The following is an 18823-nucleotide window of genomic DNA, read 5'->3' as shown; positions in this document are numbered from 1 at the left end:
CTCACCTGAGGCGCCAGTGTCTCCGTTCCCAAACCCACAGGATCTCCGCTGCAAAAAAAAAAATTAAAACCTGGAAGCAGGGGGTTTGCTGAAAAGGCAGGTTATTTTAAGCAATCATGTGTCCCAAGTTCATTTATAGCTGTCATGTTTCAGCCTTTTTCTGTCCTTACCCTGGTATTTTTAGTGGAGTACGGTTGTCTGAGGACACAACAAACCCTCACCTGAAATAGAGAAGATGAATAAGCAAACAGCTCTTTCATTTATTAATTTGGGGCTCTCTAATATAGAATCACTTCTCCAGGCAGATACAGAGTCTGTGAACATCTTGTTTTCTCTAGACATCGCTATATAATTTCTGAGAACATTAAAAAAATACGCCCGTTATGAACATCTCCCCCTGCAGTTAGCACAGCCTCCGAAAACAGGTAATTTAAGCCCTCCTCTCAGGAACGCTAGAGATGTTATCCATGCATATTTCTATCCCTTTCTAAATCCTCACACATCAGAAATAAATAGGTTGTGGCAATGAGTTCCACAGGTTACACATTGTGTACAAGTTTTAATTAAAAGTTAAATAATTTAAGACATTTGTTTACAGGCAACAGTATCGGTTGCTCACTCTGTACATTGCATTTATTAGACATCAACAAGGAAAAACAGAACATTTGGCACAAGAATGCCATTTTTTTATTATTATTATTATTATTTTTGGACACATGAACACAAAATATCCCTGCAGGCTAAAAAAAAAAGAAAAGAATACATTGCAAGTTGTACACGACCAGCATCTTACCGCAACATGGGGCTGCTAACCCATCCATAACAGTTTAGAAAGAGTACCTCGTATTGCTATAGACATACATCCAGTCCAAATTTAATAAAATACAATTTTTAACATTACAAGTCTAACAATATAGAAACAAAAATTACATCATAAGTCAAAATGAACAAATGCAAACATTTTACATTAAAGTTTCAGCCTCTAGACATAGAAATATGAAAATGTCAATAGCAAGGTATAAGAAAATCTGTAAGTGATATTACAAGATCTTTCCTCCAGTGCACAAGGAAAAAACCTTGTAGTTGAAACAGTATTGATACAATGCCCTCCAAACCCTGCCTTCCTAAAATGAAAGCAGAGTTACTCCCTTGCTATTGAGCAAGAAAAAATCCTACAGCACATCCACAAAGGTAGTTTGGGGGGGGGTGGGGGGGTAGGTTTTGTCGAACGCTGGATCTGAACAAAGGTGCCCTTTCCCATCCGAAGAGCAAAGCTGTTGATAGAGATTAAACAACTCTGACACGTGTGTCCGGGACGAGAGACATACTGCATGAAGCACGTTTGCCTGTACATCGCTGCCTCTTACGCCCTTTGGACGCAGCTACAGGCACTACACTAAACCGTGATACTTACAACAAGAATAAATAAGCCAGGCTGTTCAAATGTTTGAGACAGGCTAACTAGTGATTGCCAGAGCTTGTTCAGAATTCAGCTGTTCACAAAGCAAGCAGAACTGGTTAGAAAATGGGATTTCTGCCCCCCCCTTTTTTTTAAAAAAATTTTTTAAAATGTCAACCACCCCCTTCCCCAACTCTTTAAACTTTGCTACATTTAAAATCTTTCACACCACATAGCTAAACAGTGGCCAACAGGCTTTATTTATTTAAAAAAAACCAAACCAACAAAAAAGAAAAAAACAAACAAAAAACCCAAACCAAAACCAAAACACCCGAAGAACTACATCTACAGAATGCACATCTTCCCATTGATTGACACATGCATAACGATTCAGTCAGGCCCAAGGGGTTAATCCAGATCGTCAAGCCCAACCTCCAGACTTGGACTCAGACCTACGTAGGACAGCACTGCCGAAACTCTGATCTTACTGTTACCACCACGCAACAGTCCTGAACTTCAGCGCCCTTCTCCCAGAGCCACAGCACCGCGCCCTTAGTGGCGTTTTAACACAAGATCGGGTTCACGTCCTCACCCTGTGTCCCAGGGCCAGCCGAGGTCTAACAATCCACCTAGTCTGAGGTTAAATATTCAGTCCAGTCACAGGCAAACAAAGGAGAGGCTCTCACTTCACTCAATCTGAACTAGGAGTGCTTGGCACTGGACAACCAACTGGTGATAAAATTAAATATTTCTTATGCACCCTTGATTAAACCAGTCACATTCTTGCCTAGTGCACAAACTCAAAATAGCGATCTTTGATCCTATAAACCTAAAAAGGGTGCTCAGTTTCTTTTCAAGGTGCCGAAGTTCTCCATGTGTGTTGGGTCAGTCAGAGTTCATTCTAAAAAGGGTTTTTTTGTATTCTCCCTGAACGAGTACTGAGAAAAGCAGCCATCTAGCTGAAGCAGCGGTCAGTCTCCCACCCACATGTCCTGATTTTATTACACAAGTGAGGTATTCTTTAAAAAAAAATAAAATAAAAAAAAACAACTAAAAAGAATCTTTTTTTTCCCTCAATCTAAACCTGTCCACGGTACGTGCCAGGAGCAGAGTTCACTTCAGTCCCATTTTCAACAAAAATGAAAAAAATTTAAACTTAATTTAATGAGACGTACTACTTGAAAGAATATTATAAAACTGTTTGAAGACTGAGTTCAGTGTACTCTGGTACAACTGAAAAAAACCCCAGCATTTAGAAATGTAAACTTCCGTTTATTTACAAGCTTAAAGACCGAAGGAAACAGCATTTCATATTGCTGAAATTTTGAGGGGGCTGGTTCCTAAGCTTTGGAACAGCAGACAACTTAGCAGCAAACCCCACACGAGTATCAGAGACCACAGTGCAATCGTTGGACTTCTCAAACTTCTGTTATCAAAGTAGTGGTGTTGGCTCTCCTCAGTTTAGGAATAAGCTTTTAATCTGTGCTAACTCAAGTTAACACTAAGAGGAATCTAGTCTTAATGTACTACAGATTCCAAGACTATTCATTGAAACCAAGCCCCTGTTCTTTATTACACTGAAAAAAGCCAAGCAGATTAAAAACCCCTAATTTCTAGGCTGGGACAGAATCAGTATATGAGACTTAGATTTGTTAAACATGCTGTTGAATGCAGTTGTGTGTGCAACCTAGATTCCCGGGGGGGAGGAAAAAAAAAAAAGTTTAAAATGCTGGTACAAGTCCTTAGGTTGCCTGTCACACAATACATTTAGACTGTACAGATTGGCAAGCCTTTCCTACATGTAACACCCAGTTTCCAAGCTTATAAAAAATGTAGACAGGACACCAACAGTGAATATAAAACAGTTAAAAATAATTCTTAAAAAAAGCATGGAAGTGCGTCTTTTCTAATTAGTTTCAGAAACTGCCAAATTGTGTGTTCAGAAAACAACACGAGAATGTCGGTTAAACTCATGCACAATCCTCAGCTAGAAAATTACACTGTTAGGGGGGGCTTAAAAAACAAATATTTATTGCCAAAGTTAAACCCTCTATGAGAAAAAAGTTTTAAAATCACTTAGATTTATCAAACCACACAGCAGCATAAAGTGGGCACTTTTGTAAAAGTTTGCAAAATACCTAAAAGCTAATTTTTTTTGTTTTGTTTTTATAATTTTTAGAGGGGGAAATGATGGTTCAGTACTTGTTACGATACCATGGCAGTATTATTTGTAACCATTATAATTAAAATCTACTGACAGGCATCACTATCTGGTTATATTACACATTCACAGAACAAGAACCACCTATTTGAACTCGCAGTATAGTGCAATTGCTTTGCAGCCGAAGTCTGCAGAGATTAAAAAGATAGTTAGTAAAACTGACAAAAAACTGCAATACCTGTGAAAGTTATGTTTGTTAAAAGGCATTTACAGTAGTGAAGTCTAAAATCTCCATTAAAAAATCTATGGCCCCACACAATAGAACGATTACATTTAACCGGAGTAAAACATTTTGCCATAATACGCGTACTCACTAAGCAGTGCATGAAGACAGGGAATCAAGTCGTCATGATAAGCTAATGGGATGGGAAGATAACTTAAAAATGATAGCTAGCAAAATATTCAATAGAAACCTTTCGTGCCAAGTCCTTTAAAAATTTCAGGATGATCGGCCTTTTGCGCTTTGAGGTAAAAATTCAGTCCAATGCATCAGAAAAGACAGTCTATGAATTTCTATTACATAAAACAATGAAACAAATGGCTCAATTGTGTTGGTGCATCAGACATTGCTGTGAAGTACAGATTCAGTGCGACTGTTCAGAGCTGCTGGTAGTGGGCAGCCTGAAATCAGCTGGGCCCTAGCTATAGCAGTAGGCATTCAAAACATTTCAGGACTGCATGGGTTGTTGGTTTTGCCTCATCTTCCCAGATGCTCTCAAGCAAAATACATCGTATGCTGAGTATCGTGGTGGATCTGCACTGCCTTTGCCAGAGCCTGAGGATCACGGCCATTGCTCTGTCCTGACACATGGCTGCCTTCAGCACTGTAAAAACGCAGACACATACAGAGAACCATGAACAGTTGGGGCAAGGCGTACATAACTCGGGCCCGGGAGCTGGCTACCAAGACGACGAGGCACACAGTTCCTTACCTGTCATGATCCTTGTCCACAAGATGGTATCTCGCCCTAAACGCTACCAGCCTGGCATAGTACGCGGGAGCTGGAATAGAGACTGATCGCGTACACCGGACATACGTGTGACACAGCTGATACGTCAACAGCTGTAGTTCGTCTGCGGTAAAACAGTTGTCGTCCCACAAGACCTGGTAATGGGAGGGCCGGCTGGTTCCCTGCAGAGAACAGACGAACAGTCGGTTGGAGAGCACCACCAAAACCAGAGGCGGTACCCGAAGGCTGTACCTTCTACCAGTGCGCTGAGGAGCAAGTGCCAAACGGGCACTGAACTGATGTGACTGTCAAGTCTGCCAAGCTATAAACAGAAGCAACACTACTCATCGGGACAAGTGTAAGGATTTAGTCCTATGGCCTGAGCGCAGCAGAGTTGAAACATTACCTGAATTCCTGCATGGCTACAGAGGTAAAAGTCAAATTCAGAAGGATGCGTGATCGTGCTGTCCACAGTAGTGCCTGCTGGTACGTTGCCGCTCTTACCCACCTATTGAGGAAAGTTTATTATTAGCCTATGGTCTTTTTGGAAGTGACCCAAAAATGCCTCCTAAGGCAGGCTCTACTTAAAGCTGTTTGAGAACTTCCTGCTCAAAAAGGTGGAAAAATATTAAGGTCATTTACATAGGAGGAATGAAATGTCTCTGTGAGTTCATTTTTAGAAACTTCACCACATCCAACCGGTGTGTCATCAGAGAAAAATAAAATACTTGCCAGTACCATTAAAATTGCAGAGTGGGATAAAGCCTACACAAGTAATTCAGCATCTGAAAATGCAGGTTTTCCGAAATAAATTTATGTCATACCCTTGTTCGCACTCCCACCAGAGAGATCTGTATTTTTTAAGCAAACCTGAGATCAAGAACTTTCCTAAAGAAGGTTCCTTAGTTGACTTGTGGATTTGTGCCGTAGGCAAATCTTACGGATGCATCTGGGGACAGAACAGGCAACAAACTGAACAACCAGTTCAGTTTATAGTCAGGAATCCCAGACTATAAAAACCCAGGCTACTGCTCCAAGTACACAAATACAAGGATATAGAGTACGCCTACTCCAAAACGGGCTGGGAACAAGCTGTTCCATTTGACCGCTTGATCTAGAGCAATTACAAAAAAGGGGGAGGAACTGGTTATTTTGGTAGAGAAAGCATGTTACTGCACAGAACTGCTACTGCTTCTACAGATAAATTCAATTTTAGTGGGCAAGATGGATACCACCCCACTTAACCAAACAGTCTTACTTTCCTGTTGCCATCACCTCCTTCTTATGTAGTCAACATTACTTGCCCTTTCAGTTTTGTCAGCACAGAATAGCCTGGTGTGATGCCTTTTCTGCACAACAATGTAGGTTATTCCAGGTCTATAATCTTCTTCCAAACTAATACAGGCCTTCCGGATTGCTATCAGTTCTGGCCAAGCTACCTAGAAGTAGAAGATTGAACTATCAGGTGCTGAATTGAATAGATAAAATATTATTTTCATTTCTATGCTTTACAAATGCCACTTTGTAAGGAACATGATAGACATGATAACCATACACTGTGCCTGCTCAAGAAAACTCAATGAAACCGTTAATTATCCCCTTGACAAATGCAGTCCAAGTATACATATATGTATTTTCAAGGGCCAAACCCTTTTTATAAGCAACAACATGTCATTAGACAATACCTGCTTCATCTGTCCTTCTGATACTCCCCCTCTGTAGTAAATGATCCTTGTGGGCTTGAAACGAGTGGATTTGTAAAACTGGATCAATAGTTCTCGCACCATATTAGTCAGGTCCTGTATCACCTCCTGACTGTACAGCAGCTCCTGGGAGGTCTCCTGGCGCGAGGTCTGCACGCGCACCGTGGCACAGTAACGGCTAGGATGGCCATCCATGCTGCCTACCACAGCAGCGATGGAAGGCTTCTTTCCATCTCCAGCAGGAGGGTGAGTGACATCTGCTCCCAAAAAGATCACTGGCTGCTGGAACACCGATGGTCTGTATAATAAATTGAGGTTTATTAAATAATAAATAACAACAATAATAATACAAAGGAGGGGGGTGAGCAAGAGAAAAAATAATTACAGCTAAGGTATATCCAAACCATTCAACAGAACCAAGACCTTGTCAGAATCTTTAAGGATAAAGTTATCTGCCTCTCACAGTCCAGAGGGAACAGAAAATGAAAAGGACCAAAGGCAAAGTCACAAGCATTTATCCTAAGTCACTCCTCCTCACTCCTTTTCTTTCAATTTGGAAGGAAATACAGTATGCTTAAGGAGGTAGCAAGAGGAAAAGGTTAAGACTAAATGAACACAAAGGCAGGAAAAAGAGACATGGGAAAAAAAAGCCTTTGAGAGCTTGTTTCCACACACACTGCTGGATGGCTCTAACACTAGAGATGATCCTAGGCAGACTCTGAATGCAGGAGCCTCCTTCTGTTCACCTCAGACTGTGGGCATTTCTAAAGCACGTAGTATTTTGAAAGGTATCATTTTAGCAAACAAAACAAGGCTGTTTTGCTTGACAATCCAGACTACAAGGAGAGCTTTCATCTCACCTTTGATGAGGTACAAGTACATTGTTGATTCCTCCAAGCTTTGCATTTATCTTCAGACACAGGTTGGACAGCGTTTGTGGTGAGGTTTTTACCACATTCTTTACCTGAACACACTGAGTGGCCATTCCTAGAAGAGTGTCACCAACCCGCTTTACTTCAGCTGTGACAGAAGAAGAAGTTAGTGGTTCCAATACCTGAACAGTCAGTAAGTAGTTCCATCTGCTTTCTCCCCCCTCCCCCCAACATTACTGTAATTCAGATCCTTAGAAGTTCACTGACAAAGGTTCAGTTCGCTCTTTGGTAATACAGAAGTACTCCAATCAGGCCTGACAAACCATCACCAAAACCCGCTTTTAAACAGAACGTATAGCCTGCTCTGCCTCCTTCCTACTGCTGAAGCACATAATATGATGCCCCCACTTGCTGTACAACTAATTAACACTTTACAGCCTCTTCTCCATACCGTACACAGGCGTCTTTCCAGGCAGAATCACCACGATCAGCTGCAGACCAACGTAAGTCAGTTTTAAGTGTTTAAACATGGGCTCCACACTGTCTGCACCCTGGGCGTATTTGCAGAAGCAGGGTTGGCCTTGGATCGGCATCCCTGCGTCCTTGGAGATCTTGCGCAGCTGGTCAGTAAAACTCCTGTAGATGAAATACAAACTGATTTGTCCTGGATTTTCACTGTGTTTCACTTCACCATTCATTTTATCAATAAGATCTAAGCTATTCCAGCTATTTCACAGCACTTCCAATCTAACGCTAAAGTAATTATTTTTTAGCAAGTCTATCACTATAAGGAACTCACTAATACAACTCTAATTCTGTCAGAGGAAGTTTCATAAGCCTCTGTTTCTGTAATTTTAGAAGTCTTGCAGAAACAAACACACATCTGAGTAGAACATTCTGAGGCAGATTCTCAAATTAATATTGATGCTCCGGTAGATTTTTCACTCATTCACCAAACTTCTCTGAGCATTACTGCAACCATGACTCTTGCCAAACATTTGAGTAGTTCACCCAACCTGTATCTTTAGGATTCTGTAGCGTAATTTGAAGGACAAGGGAAGAAACATGGCGTATGTTGCCTGGGAGGCAGTGAAAGTTAAGAAAAAATTAGTTCAGGTTTTAGAATGAAAGACCCATCATCAGTTATTTGTAAAAACAACAGAACACAAGTGGAATGCAGCCTCCAGAGCAGGAAACACAGCCTCAGCTGTAAGGGAATTAATGCTTTTCCTAGCTGGCCAATTAGTTTATGAACTCTGTTGTAGTCTCCTCCCAAGCTGTGAATATTTAAGACACCGCAGAAGTCGTTTCCTCTTTTTACTATTAGATGCATGAAAAGCAACTCATACTGCATATCACCTTTCAGAAATATGAGGAAAATAAACCTTGAAAGAGGTATTCTGAATAAAGAAGAAAATACTTACTTTAGTAAGTCTTCCCTGCATTGTTTTTGAGGAGCAAAACAGGCAACAGCCCAAACTTTAATCTCAATGCCAGCATAGAACTGTTTCCCTCTCATGTCCCACACACCTTGGTTTGGTGTGGCCACAGTCTTGTTCTAGGTAAAAACCAAAGGCAAACTAAAAATAAAATGCTGCTTTGTTTTGAATATAGTCGAACAACGCTCATACAAAGGACACCTCAGGAGAAGATATACAAAACACTTAATGAATTTAAATAACCTCAGGACAAGGTATTTTACAAGGCATGGAAAACTCACCCTGCCTCCATACTGCAGCATTGGTGCTGGCAGAACTCGGCCTGTCAACTCTGTCATTTCATTATGGACAACAATACCAAACTCCTTCAGGTATGGATCAGGTCCACCAACCATACTGTTACTTTTCACCTGGTGACAAGAAAAGTATTTATGTAACTACACCTAATGCTTCAGGTGGCTCCGCCCTCTTTGCCATGAACAGGCTTTCTATTTAAAAGGATTGGTCTTAAAGAAGTCCAGTTTTTTAACTTCTGCGGTTCTTGGTCATTCTGTTTATCATTACGTGCACTACAGCGCTTCTGGAAGAACAGCAAGAAGTGACAAAAGTTGTTTAGCTGGACAAAACACTTACTAGTCTGCTGATTTCTTCCTGTCGGTCCGGTGCAGATCTTGCAGTTGCTTTTATCATAGTCGACGTCTGATTGTCCGTTAGCTTCTTTATACATCTCTGGCCTGCCACTATGTTACACACCTACATGGGAACAGTGAGAGATGGTGTAATACCGCCTAACAGAGGATATACCGCAATGCAAGGCAAAGTTAGATTCTTACCTCAAGCGGTAAGTATGTGTGTTTCTGTTCCTGTCCCACTTGGAGACAGGGAAGGTGAGGATATTTTAACTGCAGACTGTACTTCTGCTTAAAATACTGAGCTACTGTACACTCCATAGCTTGCCCATTTTCCAGCTGCAGAGGAAACCTATAAAGGACATTTGTTCTGGTTAGACTTTAAGATTGTTTTTATTAAAAGGAAAAAATTGCATGGAAAATCTATTGCAGACTAGAAATGCTGGAAACATTTATTTTCCTTAGCTACTGGATCTCTCCTTTATGAAAAGGATTTTATAGACTATATACTGAATTTTTCACAGCTATTTTAAAAATTACAGCCTTTCGTAACTATATTTAAAAGCCAGGATACAGCTTCAGCTTTCCTGTGTTAAAAGAAATAAAGCAGTGGTCTAAACCCACACTATCCCTCTACTCCACTAAGAGCAGACATTCCTGTAAAGCTTCACTGCCAGAATCAACTGTTCTTGCATAAACAATATACCTATTAGTACACCTAATAGGTTCAAGATTTTTTAAACTGTCTGAAAATGCTTGTATACATACGTCTGATGACTGGCTGGTCGCCGAGTAACGTTGCAGACCCGGTATTTTCTCTTCATCTGACCACAATGGGTAACCTCTACTTTTAGACCTGAAAACCCAACACAAAAGTCATCTAAATAAATTCAGGCACAGGAGTCGCCTTTGGGAAAGATGAAGGCAAAAAGGAATAGGCCAGCTTCCTGAGTGCCTTGCAAATTTTCATTACAACGTAATACGAGCACGTTTCCAGTATTCTGTTGCAGCAGCTTCAGAGCCAGCCTTTACCTCTGATTTCTTTGGTAAACTTGACACGCTGGGAGTCCGTCAGAGGCTTGGTTTGTTCATTGATGTTCTGAATGTCCAAGACCTCACACATGAACTCAATGATAGGCTGGGCACGATAGAAAGCAGTTGCTGACACTAAGATAAAAAAAAAAGAAAAGAGGACGTTCAATTTAGAAGCAGAACGAACTCTATTACATTAGCAAGACACAATTTCCTACATACCATCGATGTTGAGCATCATGTTCCACATGGCAGGCCTGACAGACTGGTGGAATCCAAACCAGACCTCCCTGCCGCCTCCCAGGGGGTGGTAATAACCTTCAGGCGGGGAGAAAAAGGAGCGACCCACAGGAGTGTACCTGAAAAAAAATAAGAAAATTAATACTTCGATCATTCCTTTCCAATACGCCTTTTTACATTCACGGCTACGGTGTTTAAAACACATTTCTACAGCACGTTAGAACAGTTAGAGCTCCCTTATGGCAAGCATACAAAGCCTTCACCGACAGCGCAGTTGGAAAGGCTACAGCAAATTCCCATTAGAAACATGACCGGCACATACAAGTCCTCAGTTCGGATCAGATTTCCTTATTCTAGTGCAAATTCGTAAGGCGGGCGTTGAATTACACAACTGCATCCCTCACCCCTTCTACATTAGCGAAGTGTAATAGCAGTAGAATAGCAGCAAGTAATAACTAATACAAACATTAAGACAGATACAAGACAAAGCCAGTCACGAAGGCACCAAAGCACCCACCTCATGGAAGGAAGGTGCCGTGTAATTACATCGAGTGCCTGTACAGAATCTTCAGGAACTTCATTCAAGTGCCCTGCCAGAGCTTCCAGCAGCAACTGAAGGCTGACGACTGATACCCACTGAATGGATACTTTAAAAGTCTGGTCCTTCCCCTCTCCTGGAAGCGTCACCTCCATATCCACCTGACACAGTCAGAACAGAATTAAGCACAAGCTTTTGTTACGGACTGCAGACTATCGCAACACTAACCAATGTTATGTTTTTCTCCTAGGTATCCTTTGAAACTATATTTTTGACCATTAGTTTGTGCAGTTCTCTTTAAATATTAGAATTGGTTTCCTTAGGATTTTGAAAGCTTGTAATTTATTCATCTGAGAAACTGCACTGAGGTATCTCTAAATGTAAATCTGAAGCAGTAATTCCTATGGTGATATCAAAGCTCTGGAAAACTGTGAGTCACCTTTTTTTTTTTTTTTAAGCCAGACAATTAATAGCAAGATGTCTTGCTAACCAAATGGGAAGGCAAGAAAAACTTTTGGTCAAAAAGAACTCATTGGGAAACACAGATGTCAAGAGTTCTAGCACAGCGCTTGAGATTATTCTCGCACACCCTCAGCCCAAAGGGTAAATGTCAACTCATTCTACGTACTCCTCATGGCACTGTACCAGCAATAACCAGATCTGTGGGGAGAAGAGTAGATGGGAGTTAAGTTGTGCATCAGGACTGGTTACTATAGATGGCAAACTGTTAGAGCCAGGGTGCTGGTGAGCACGGCCCAGGACGTGAAGGGCCAGCAGCTGATCTAGTAGTTGTTACAGAACAGGAGGATGTATCTCAACAGTGCAGCCAAACCAAACCAGTGTTATTTGTCATCTACAACTACTTTATCATTTAGCAACAGAACAAGGGTTAGAACAGAGAAAAGGGAAGTTTCTATCTGGGTGGAAAAAAGAAAAAAAATACCTGCTTGCAGACAAAAGAACACAACACATTTATTCACACTATCACTGACAAATTCTCCAACTAAAGAGCTGGGAACTAGAAACCTGAAGACAACAAACTTCAGTAAAACACCGTAAGTCCCTAGAGATCCCTGACTGGCACTGCCTGTCATTTCTAAGACTGTACTAACATGTGTGACAGCATTTTGCACTTATGTCAATAAAAGAACACTTTCCAAATGACACTGCAACAGTTTTCCCACCGAAACTTTAAACTGCTTACAGTAACACTTACTCTATCCCGGCCAATAGGTAATGGGTGTGCAGTATACATGTTCCGTTTCCCATCGTATCCAGGCTGCCGATCCCCAAATATCTGCATCTTGAAGTGTCTCACCATAGTATCCACCACCTCCCTACAGAGGGATTTATCGAGTTAGGTTGAAGAACAGAAAATCCAGCAATGGTCTTAAACAGTTTCTAATTCCTTTTTCACATTTTCTTAAATGAGGAAGGTATGGAAACAATGCACTGCAGCATGCACAAGTCAATACCAGGAGTTGTAAGAGTCACCTCCAGATGAAGGCACCCAAGTTTCACCATACAGGTGTCTATACACAAGGCAAGTATATGTACTGTCAGCAGAGATACGGCCAGAACAGGCAGTGGAATTTGAAGAGCTGTTCAAACACAGGAGTCAATACAAACCTCTGCCTTGAGGTGAGGGGGGTGCTCTGTGGATTGATTCTACTGACAAAGCACCCACCTGTGAACCCTAAAACGTTGGCATCGATCTGCAAGTCAAATTCCCTCCCCTCAGCTGCCAACACACGTTTGTATAACAGACTGTGGAACAATTATCAGGGACATTCACTTGTAGACTGTAAAATTAAAACAGCTGTAGTTCAACCCTTCATACATTTCCTAGAGCTTTCCAGATAACAGGCCAATTGCAAAACATCTTAATAAAAATAGGGAGAATACTGTATTATAGTTCACTGAAAAGCAACTGCTAACCACAGTACAAACATAAACTGGCCTTGAGCAGCTGAAGAATTTATAGGATGTACAGCGTCCTTAAATTGAAGCATATACACTTTTTCATTTTCTTTATTAAGCAACTCATACCTGTTCACTCTTCGGGGGCGTTTTTCTGGTTTGATATCTACATCATAGTGATAAACGTCAATCTTGGGGATCTGAACCTGGAAATGATTGGCTAGGAGGCGGATGGGTTTCCCAACAGTTCCCAGGCCTGGGCGACGAGGTGGCTGGAAAAGGCTTGCTGGGGGCCCTAGGGAAATCAAGTAAATATGGATTGAAAAGTAATTGATCACTCAGTGCAGTATCCTTTCAGGTGTACTTTAACTGACTTTCTGACAGGGTAGAAAGAAATCTTAAGTAGCTTTCTGAGGTCGCAAGTGGAGGTGTTCCAAGTGGCTCAGCCTTCCAGCTGTTTGGAACTTCCAGGTAAAAAAAAAAAAAAAAAAGCGCGCTCCCTAAAGCACCTATAGGCTAGTGCCATAATTAATTCGTAAAATTTTTGTTACATTTATTCATGACTGTGGTTATGAACTTCACAGAATCCTGAGATGGAATACAACCATTTACATATTATGTATTTTTATGTAATGTAAAGATAAATATATTCCTACCACCACTTCTAAACTAGCCAATAGCCACACAAGCCACCTTTTTTCATTATTTTCACTACAGGCTTAAAGTTCGGATGTTAAGGATTGTCGCTCTTGGCATACTTAGGACATACACCCCCAATATTTATCTGACAATTGTATTATCTGGAAATGGGTAAGAGATATTTTTATTCTCAACTAAATTAAAAACATATTTCTATACTGGATCTAAGCTAAAACAGTTTCGTCATTTCCTTTACATCATGAACATATCACTTTTGTTAATAGCAAAATTCCTCTCCCCTAGAGCAATTTCATCCAATTTAAAACACGAAGTAAGGAGTGAGGAAAGGTTTAGGCTTTCTCCTAAGAGTGAGGGAGAAAGCATAAAGACAGGTCTAGACTCCTAACAGATCTGGAGAAGGTAATTTATTTGGACAAAAGTAAGAGCTTCAGGAACAGTTCCAAGAGGAAATTATGAAAGGCTTGAAAAAGTACTCACATGCAAGCTAGTCACTAGTTAAGTCTTAACTTCCTCAAAGTGTTAAGATCTGCGATACCATGTTAACCAGATTAAACAACCTTTTCTTTTTATTAAATCTATCACAGCCTCAGTTGACACTGCACATAAAGCAAATTGAATTGGGATATTTTCATGGTTTTGTCTATATCTACCAGTGCTTGGTATGATCCAAGTTTGTTCCCTCTGCTGCGGGGGTGGGGGTGGGGTGGGGGTGGGGGGGGAGAAGTATTACAAGAACGCAGTAATAAACTGATCATAAAACTTTGAGCAAATTTAGTACTGCAAGAGTGTGTCAACCTGACAGTATCTACTTAAGTCAAAGGCTCACAGTTTACACCAGGATCTAAGAGGGGCAGATAAGCTGTGGGAGGATGAAACTCATATTTGGGTGCACTTCAGGGTGAAGCAACAAACTTTAACACAAACATAAACTAAACCCAGGACCAAATCCAAGGCGCCTTCTACACTGGGCTCGTAAGCTATCCAATGGCTAGTGCACTACCAGTTAAATTACTGATCTAACCCTAGAATATTTTTAAGCAGAAGTAATACTTAGAGCACGTAAGCAGCTGCAGCCCACTTGATACGTCAGCTCCCCAATGCTGCAGTAGCAGGGTGGCTGCTGGGGCCACCGACGTCCCACACAGCACATCGCTGGCCTGACTAATTGCGATCTGTCCAGGAGGAACCCACAACACAGTAGTTAAACCGGCTGCGAGGTACAGTTAGTACTTTAAAAAAACTACAGCTGTCTTGACAAGTGTGAATCATCAAGGGCAATCAAAGTTTGCTGTGCTTATTTGGATACTAGAGAGATGATCCATTAATCCCATGCTAATTAGTCTGAAGTAAGTGCAGGCAGTGACCTCCTGCAAGAGATTAAATGACAACTATATTTACCCATTTTCCTCCCTTGGTATCGACAAGTTCTGTAAACAGGCACGGCAATGCTGACCTCAGTCAATTTTGATCAAAGGAGATAAAGCACACACCTTTTCCTTTCTAAAGTTATTTCTCAAAGGATTCCAGAGAATAAGTTAAAAACTGTTTTCCCATTTGAAGCCAGGCTGCCAGTCATGCTTATTTTACCATGATTTTTGCCTGACCAGCCTGACTAGGGTTATATATGCTATTAGGTCTTCTAGTTTCTTCAGTGTCGATTACGTACTGAGCAGCCTCCACCAAGCTGCTTCAGGCAAGCAGCAGTTCTACAACACTAAAAGAGGATCTGCCTCCACAGCTGTAAGTCGTGGGGACACCACGCTACATCATACATACATGCATCAGACTTTCCAGTTCAGCCCTCCACTGCCTTAAAATCTGGATTCTTCTGGAATCGCACCTCTCTGTCCATGCACATTTTCCTATCATGCCAAAATTAACGCTATTTTAATTATACCAGTAGTTCGAATGGGAACTTGATGGATAAGATGCGCAGACCGTTTAGGTCAAGAGACACCTCTTGCAGCCACTTGACAGATAATCACGGACACAAGTAGGAAACTGCTACGTGCAGAATACCACCGATAAAGAGAAAAAAGTTTGTTTAAAAAAAATTAAAAAACCACCCTATTTTCAAGAAGGTATCAGGCAAAACAATGGCTCAACATCTAAAATAAAACTTAGGACGGCAGAGCTGACAGGGCTGAGGGGCAGGGAGCACGTGGCTGCGGACCCCCAGAGCCCCCTGAGCGCCGCCGGCTCGGGGGGGTGTCACCCGGTAGCCCCCCCGCGGGAGCTCCCACCGGCGGCGGCAGCCCGGGCACACGCAAACCCCCTCGGAAAGTTGCGCGACCCGCGACAGCTCCTGCGGGCAGGGCAGCGCCCGCCGTGCCGCCCGCCAGCGGCCTGCGGTGGGGTCAGCGCGGCGCCGGGCCCGGCCCGCCACAGGCCGCGGCGACTGCCGGCCGCCGGCCGCGAACGCCCGAGGATGGCGGGGGCAGCCCCCGCCGCCGGCCGGGCCCGCGGCCTCCTCCCCCCGCGCCGGCACGGCCCCGCCGCCTGACAGGGCCGGCGCTGCCCACCACCCGCCAGGCCGCGGCCGGGCCCCCGCACCGCCCCCTCCGCGCCTCTCACCGGGTCCCAGCGCCTCCATGGCGGCGGCGGCGGCGGCGGCCTCGCTGCGGTCCCCGCCGGCCCCGACGACCGCCCCGGGCCCCGCCGCCGGCCCCGCCGCCGCCGCCGCGTAGCGCTTGATCTCGGGAATATTGGCTCCGGGGTGGGGGCCCGGCGGGGGAACGGGGGCGGCGGCGGCGGGGCGCGGGGAGGAGGGCGGCGGGGCGCGGCGGGGAGCGGCCCCCGCGCTCCGCTTCCCCGAGCGGCGGCGCAAACAATCCCCCCGCTGCGCCGCCGCCGCCGCCGCCGCCGCCGCCGAGCCCGAGCCCGCGCGCGCCCCCGCCGCCGCCAGCACGCGCCGCCTCCCCCTGCGCGCGCCCCCCGCCGCCCGGGCGAGGAGGAGGAAGAGGAGGAGGAAGGAAGAGGCTGCGGCCCCTCCACGCTGCCCGGCGCCGCCGGCTCGCGCACGCGCGCCGCCCCCTGGCCGGCGGGGGCGCGCACGCCGCCCGCACCCTTTCGACGCCGGCGCGGCCCCGCGGCGGCAACAGGTGACGGTGACGGCGGCGACTTCCCGCGCCCGGCCCCGCCCCGCGCCTGAGGGGACCCGCCGGAGGGGCCGCCCGGTAATTGCTAATGTCCCGAGCACCCGGGCACGCTCCGTGACAGCGGCCCCGCGGGTGCTCCCCAGCCCGGGCCCGGCCTGCTCCGCTCCCACCGGCCCCCGACAGCGGCAGCGCGCCCCCGCCGCCATGAACTACCCCCTCGGTAGCTCCCCGCGGCAGCCGCGCAACGCAAACAACGATTTAAACCGCCTGAAAAACCTGGGTTTGTAGGAGTCAGGGGAGCCACCAGGCCCCTCAGGTGGGGCCCAGGGGGCTGGTGACCGATGGCTGCCCAGCAGCTGGTAGCCACCGGGGAGGTCACCCGGGAGCTGCCTGCGAGGCCCCGGTGGCAGGACCCCGGTTGGCACCCACCGGTTGGGTGTTTGGCTCCTGGGCCACCCCTCGCCCCTCGTCAGAGAGGAGCCCCAGGGTCAGCCAGCACTGGCAAGGGGCTGGGCTCACGGGCAACAACTTGGCCTAAAGTGTTGACTTTTTAAAAAATGAAAAAGTGCCCTTAAATAAGGGGGTCACTGATTTTTTGCTGTTTTAAGTGGCTTACGCCATCTTAGCGACCTGCTCCCTCACGCAGCCCGCAGGTTCTGTTTAGCCAACAATTCTCAGCTGACTCACAAGAAGGTCAGAAGTCAAAACATTTTATGAATAATAAATGTCGAGTCCATTTTATTTGCCTTTTTCAACCTGCAGGGTTGATACTTTCCAAGTCGAAGCATCAAAACCCTATTTTAAAATGAAATGAAATCCGAGATTCTCATGTAATTGCCTGACAGTGGTGGATGACTACTTAGAGGGAAACACCGGGTTTACAAGACTGGTAACAAAATCCCATGATGTCTGGCCACATTTCCATGCAATTATTCAGCATATCTAGGTATAAAAACTCATATATGTAGGGCTACACAGACAGTACTTTAAAAAAACCACAGATGCAATCTCAGCCTCAAGAAACCTGCGATACAAAGGCTTGGTCCTCTAAGATGCTGAGTATGCCAACTCAGGCCTATACTTCATGCATTATAAATTCGAAAAAGTCAGCAATTAGCTTGATAAATATTACATACACATTGAGGCATCCTGACTGCCAAAGCGGTCAGAACCTTATTTCTGTGTGTAAACCCACCCTTATATTGAGGACAGCTATGTGTTTCCCAGTGGTAAGACCTAATTTGCTTATGACGGGCTCAGTTCTGAAGGCTTACTTCTAAACTTCTCACCTGCTAGAAGTTGTAGGAGTATGGTATTGAGTGAAAAATGGATTCATAAACTAGCTTTAAAAAGAATGAATGTTTTAATATAGTACTTTATCCAGTGCTAAAAATAAGTTTTGATTTAGTTTAGAATCTCCTTAATTGCAATTTATACTAAGAGTCACCTATTCCATGAGGCATATGCCTTTGCATGCTAGGTATGAGTAACACAACTTCGAGTCAGAAATACCCTAATATGGCAGGTAGCTAATTGTTTTGCCACCTTTTTCTTGCCAGCTGACTCTCAGAACTATTCCTAACACAGCAATTAGATTATAGTTATAGATAATAAACTGCTAGGTTTGTTTGGGGTTTTTGGTTTGTTTTTTTTTTTACTGACAGACTACCTAGAAAGACCACCAAATTCCAGGAATTTCTAGTGTAATGACACCACGTTTTTTACACTGTCGGTTACCAGTGAGAGAACAGCATCAGGAAGCAAAGGTCTGCACGGTTACTGCTTCTTCAGCAAAGAACAGTGGTCTGCAGGAAAAGGACAGATGGCCTTAAATATTAGCTGAATGTCTTGTTTACATTTGCACAACAGTCTAAAAACTCTACGGTTTTATTTGTTCACAAAAGCGAGCACCTTTTTTAAAAGCAGGTAATGTCATTTGTTTGTTACTAAGGTCGAGGATTGCTTTTTCTCTTCTTTTCTCTGACTCCGTTTGGTAGGTTAGAGACAGTATCCTAATTATATGGCCTAATAGTGGTTTTATGGAGCCAAAATCTGCCCCCCTCATTACTAAATAGTAATTATTAGATTACTATAGCTCCTGTAGCAGCTACAGGAAACCAGA

At 44.0% G+C, this 18823-nt stretch overlaps 1 protein-coding gene across 1 annotated transcript; it reads right to left on the bottom strand.

Annotated features, from left to right (window-relative positions):
* Positions 1-530: 530 nt before the first annotated feature.
* AGO4 (argonaute RISC component 4) lies at positions 531-16423 on the bottom strand. The gene is made up of 18 exons (XM_037378700.1): positions 16178-16423; positions 13073-13238; positions 12240-12360; positions 11003-11184; positions 10468-10604; positions 10246-10380; positions 9982-10069; positions 9418-9565; positions 9218-9337; positions 8866-8994; positions 8570-8703; positions 7597-7781; positions 7134-7293; positions 6256-6571; positions 5875-6009; positions 4977-5078; positions 4553-4752; positions 531-4444 (listed from the first exon to the last, which is right to left on the bottom strand). The coding sequence occupies exons 1-18, from the start codon at positions 16194-16196 to the stop codon at positions 4336-4338; spliced, it is 2586 nt and encodes an 861-aa protein (XP_037234597.1). The 5' UTR covers positions 16197-16423; the 3' UTR covers positions 531-4335.
* Between the last annotated feature and the right edge of the window lie 2400 nt (positions 16424-18823).

Source organism: Falco rusticolus, chromosome 3, assembly GCF_015220075.1.
Source record: "Falco rusticolus isolate bFalRus1 chromosome 3, bFalRus1.pri, whole genome shotgun sequence".
Taxonomy (NCBI): Eukaryota; Metazoa; Chordata; class Aves; order Falconiformes; family Falconidae; genus Falco; species Falco rusticolus.
Note: the sequence above shows the minus strand (reverse complement) of the source record. Positions and strands in the feature narration are given on the sequence as shown.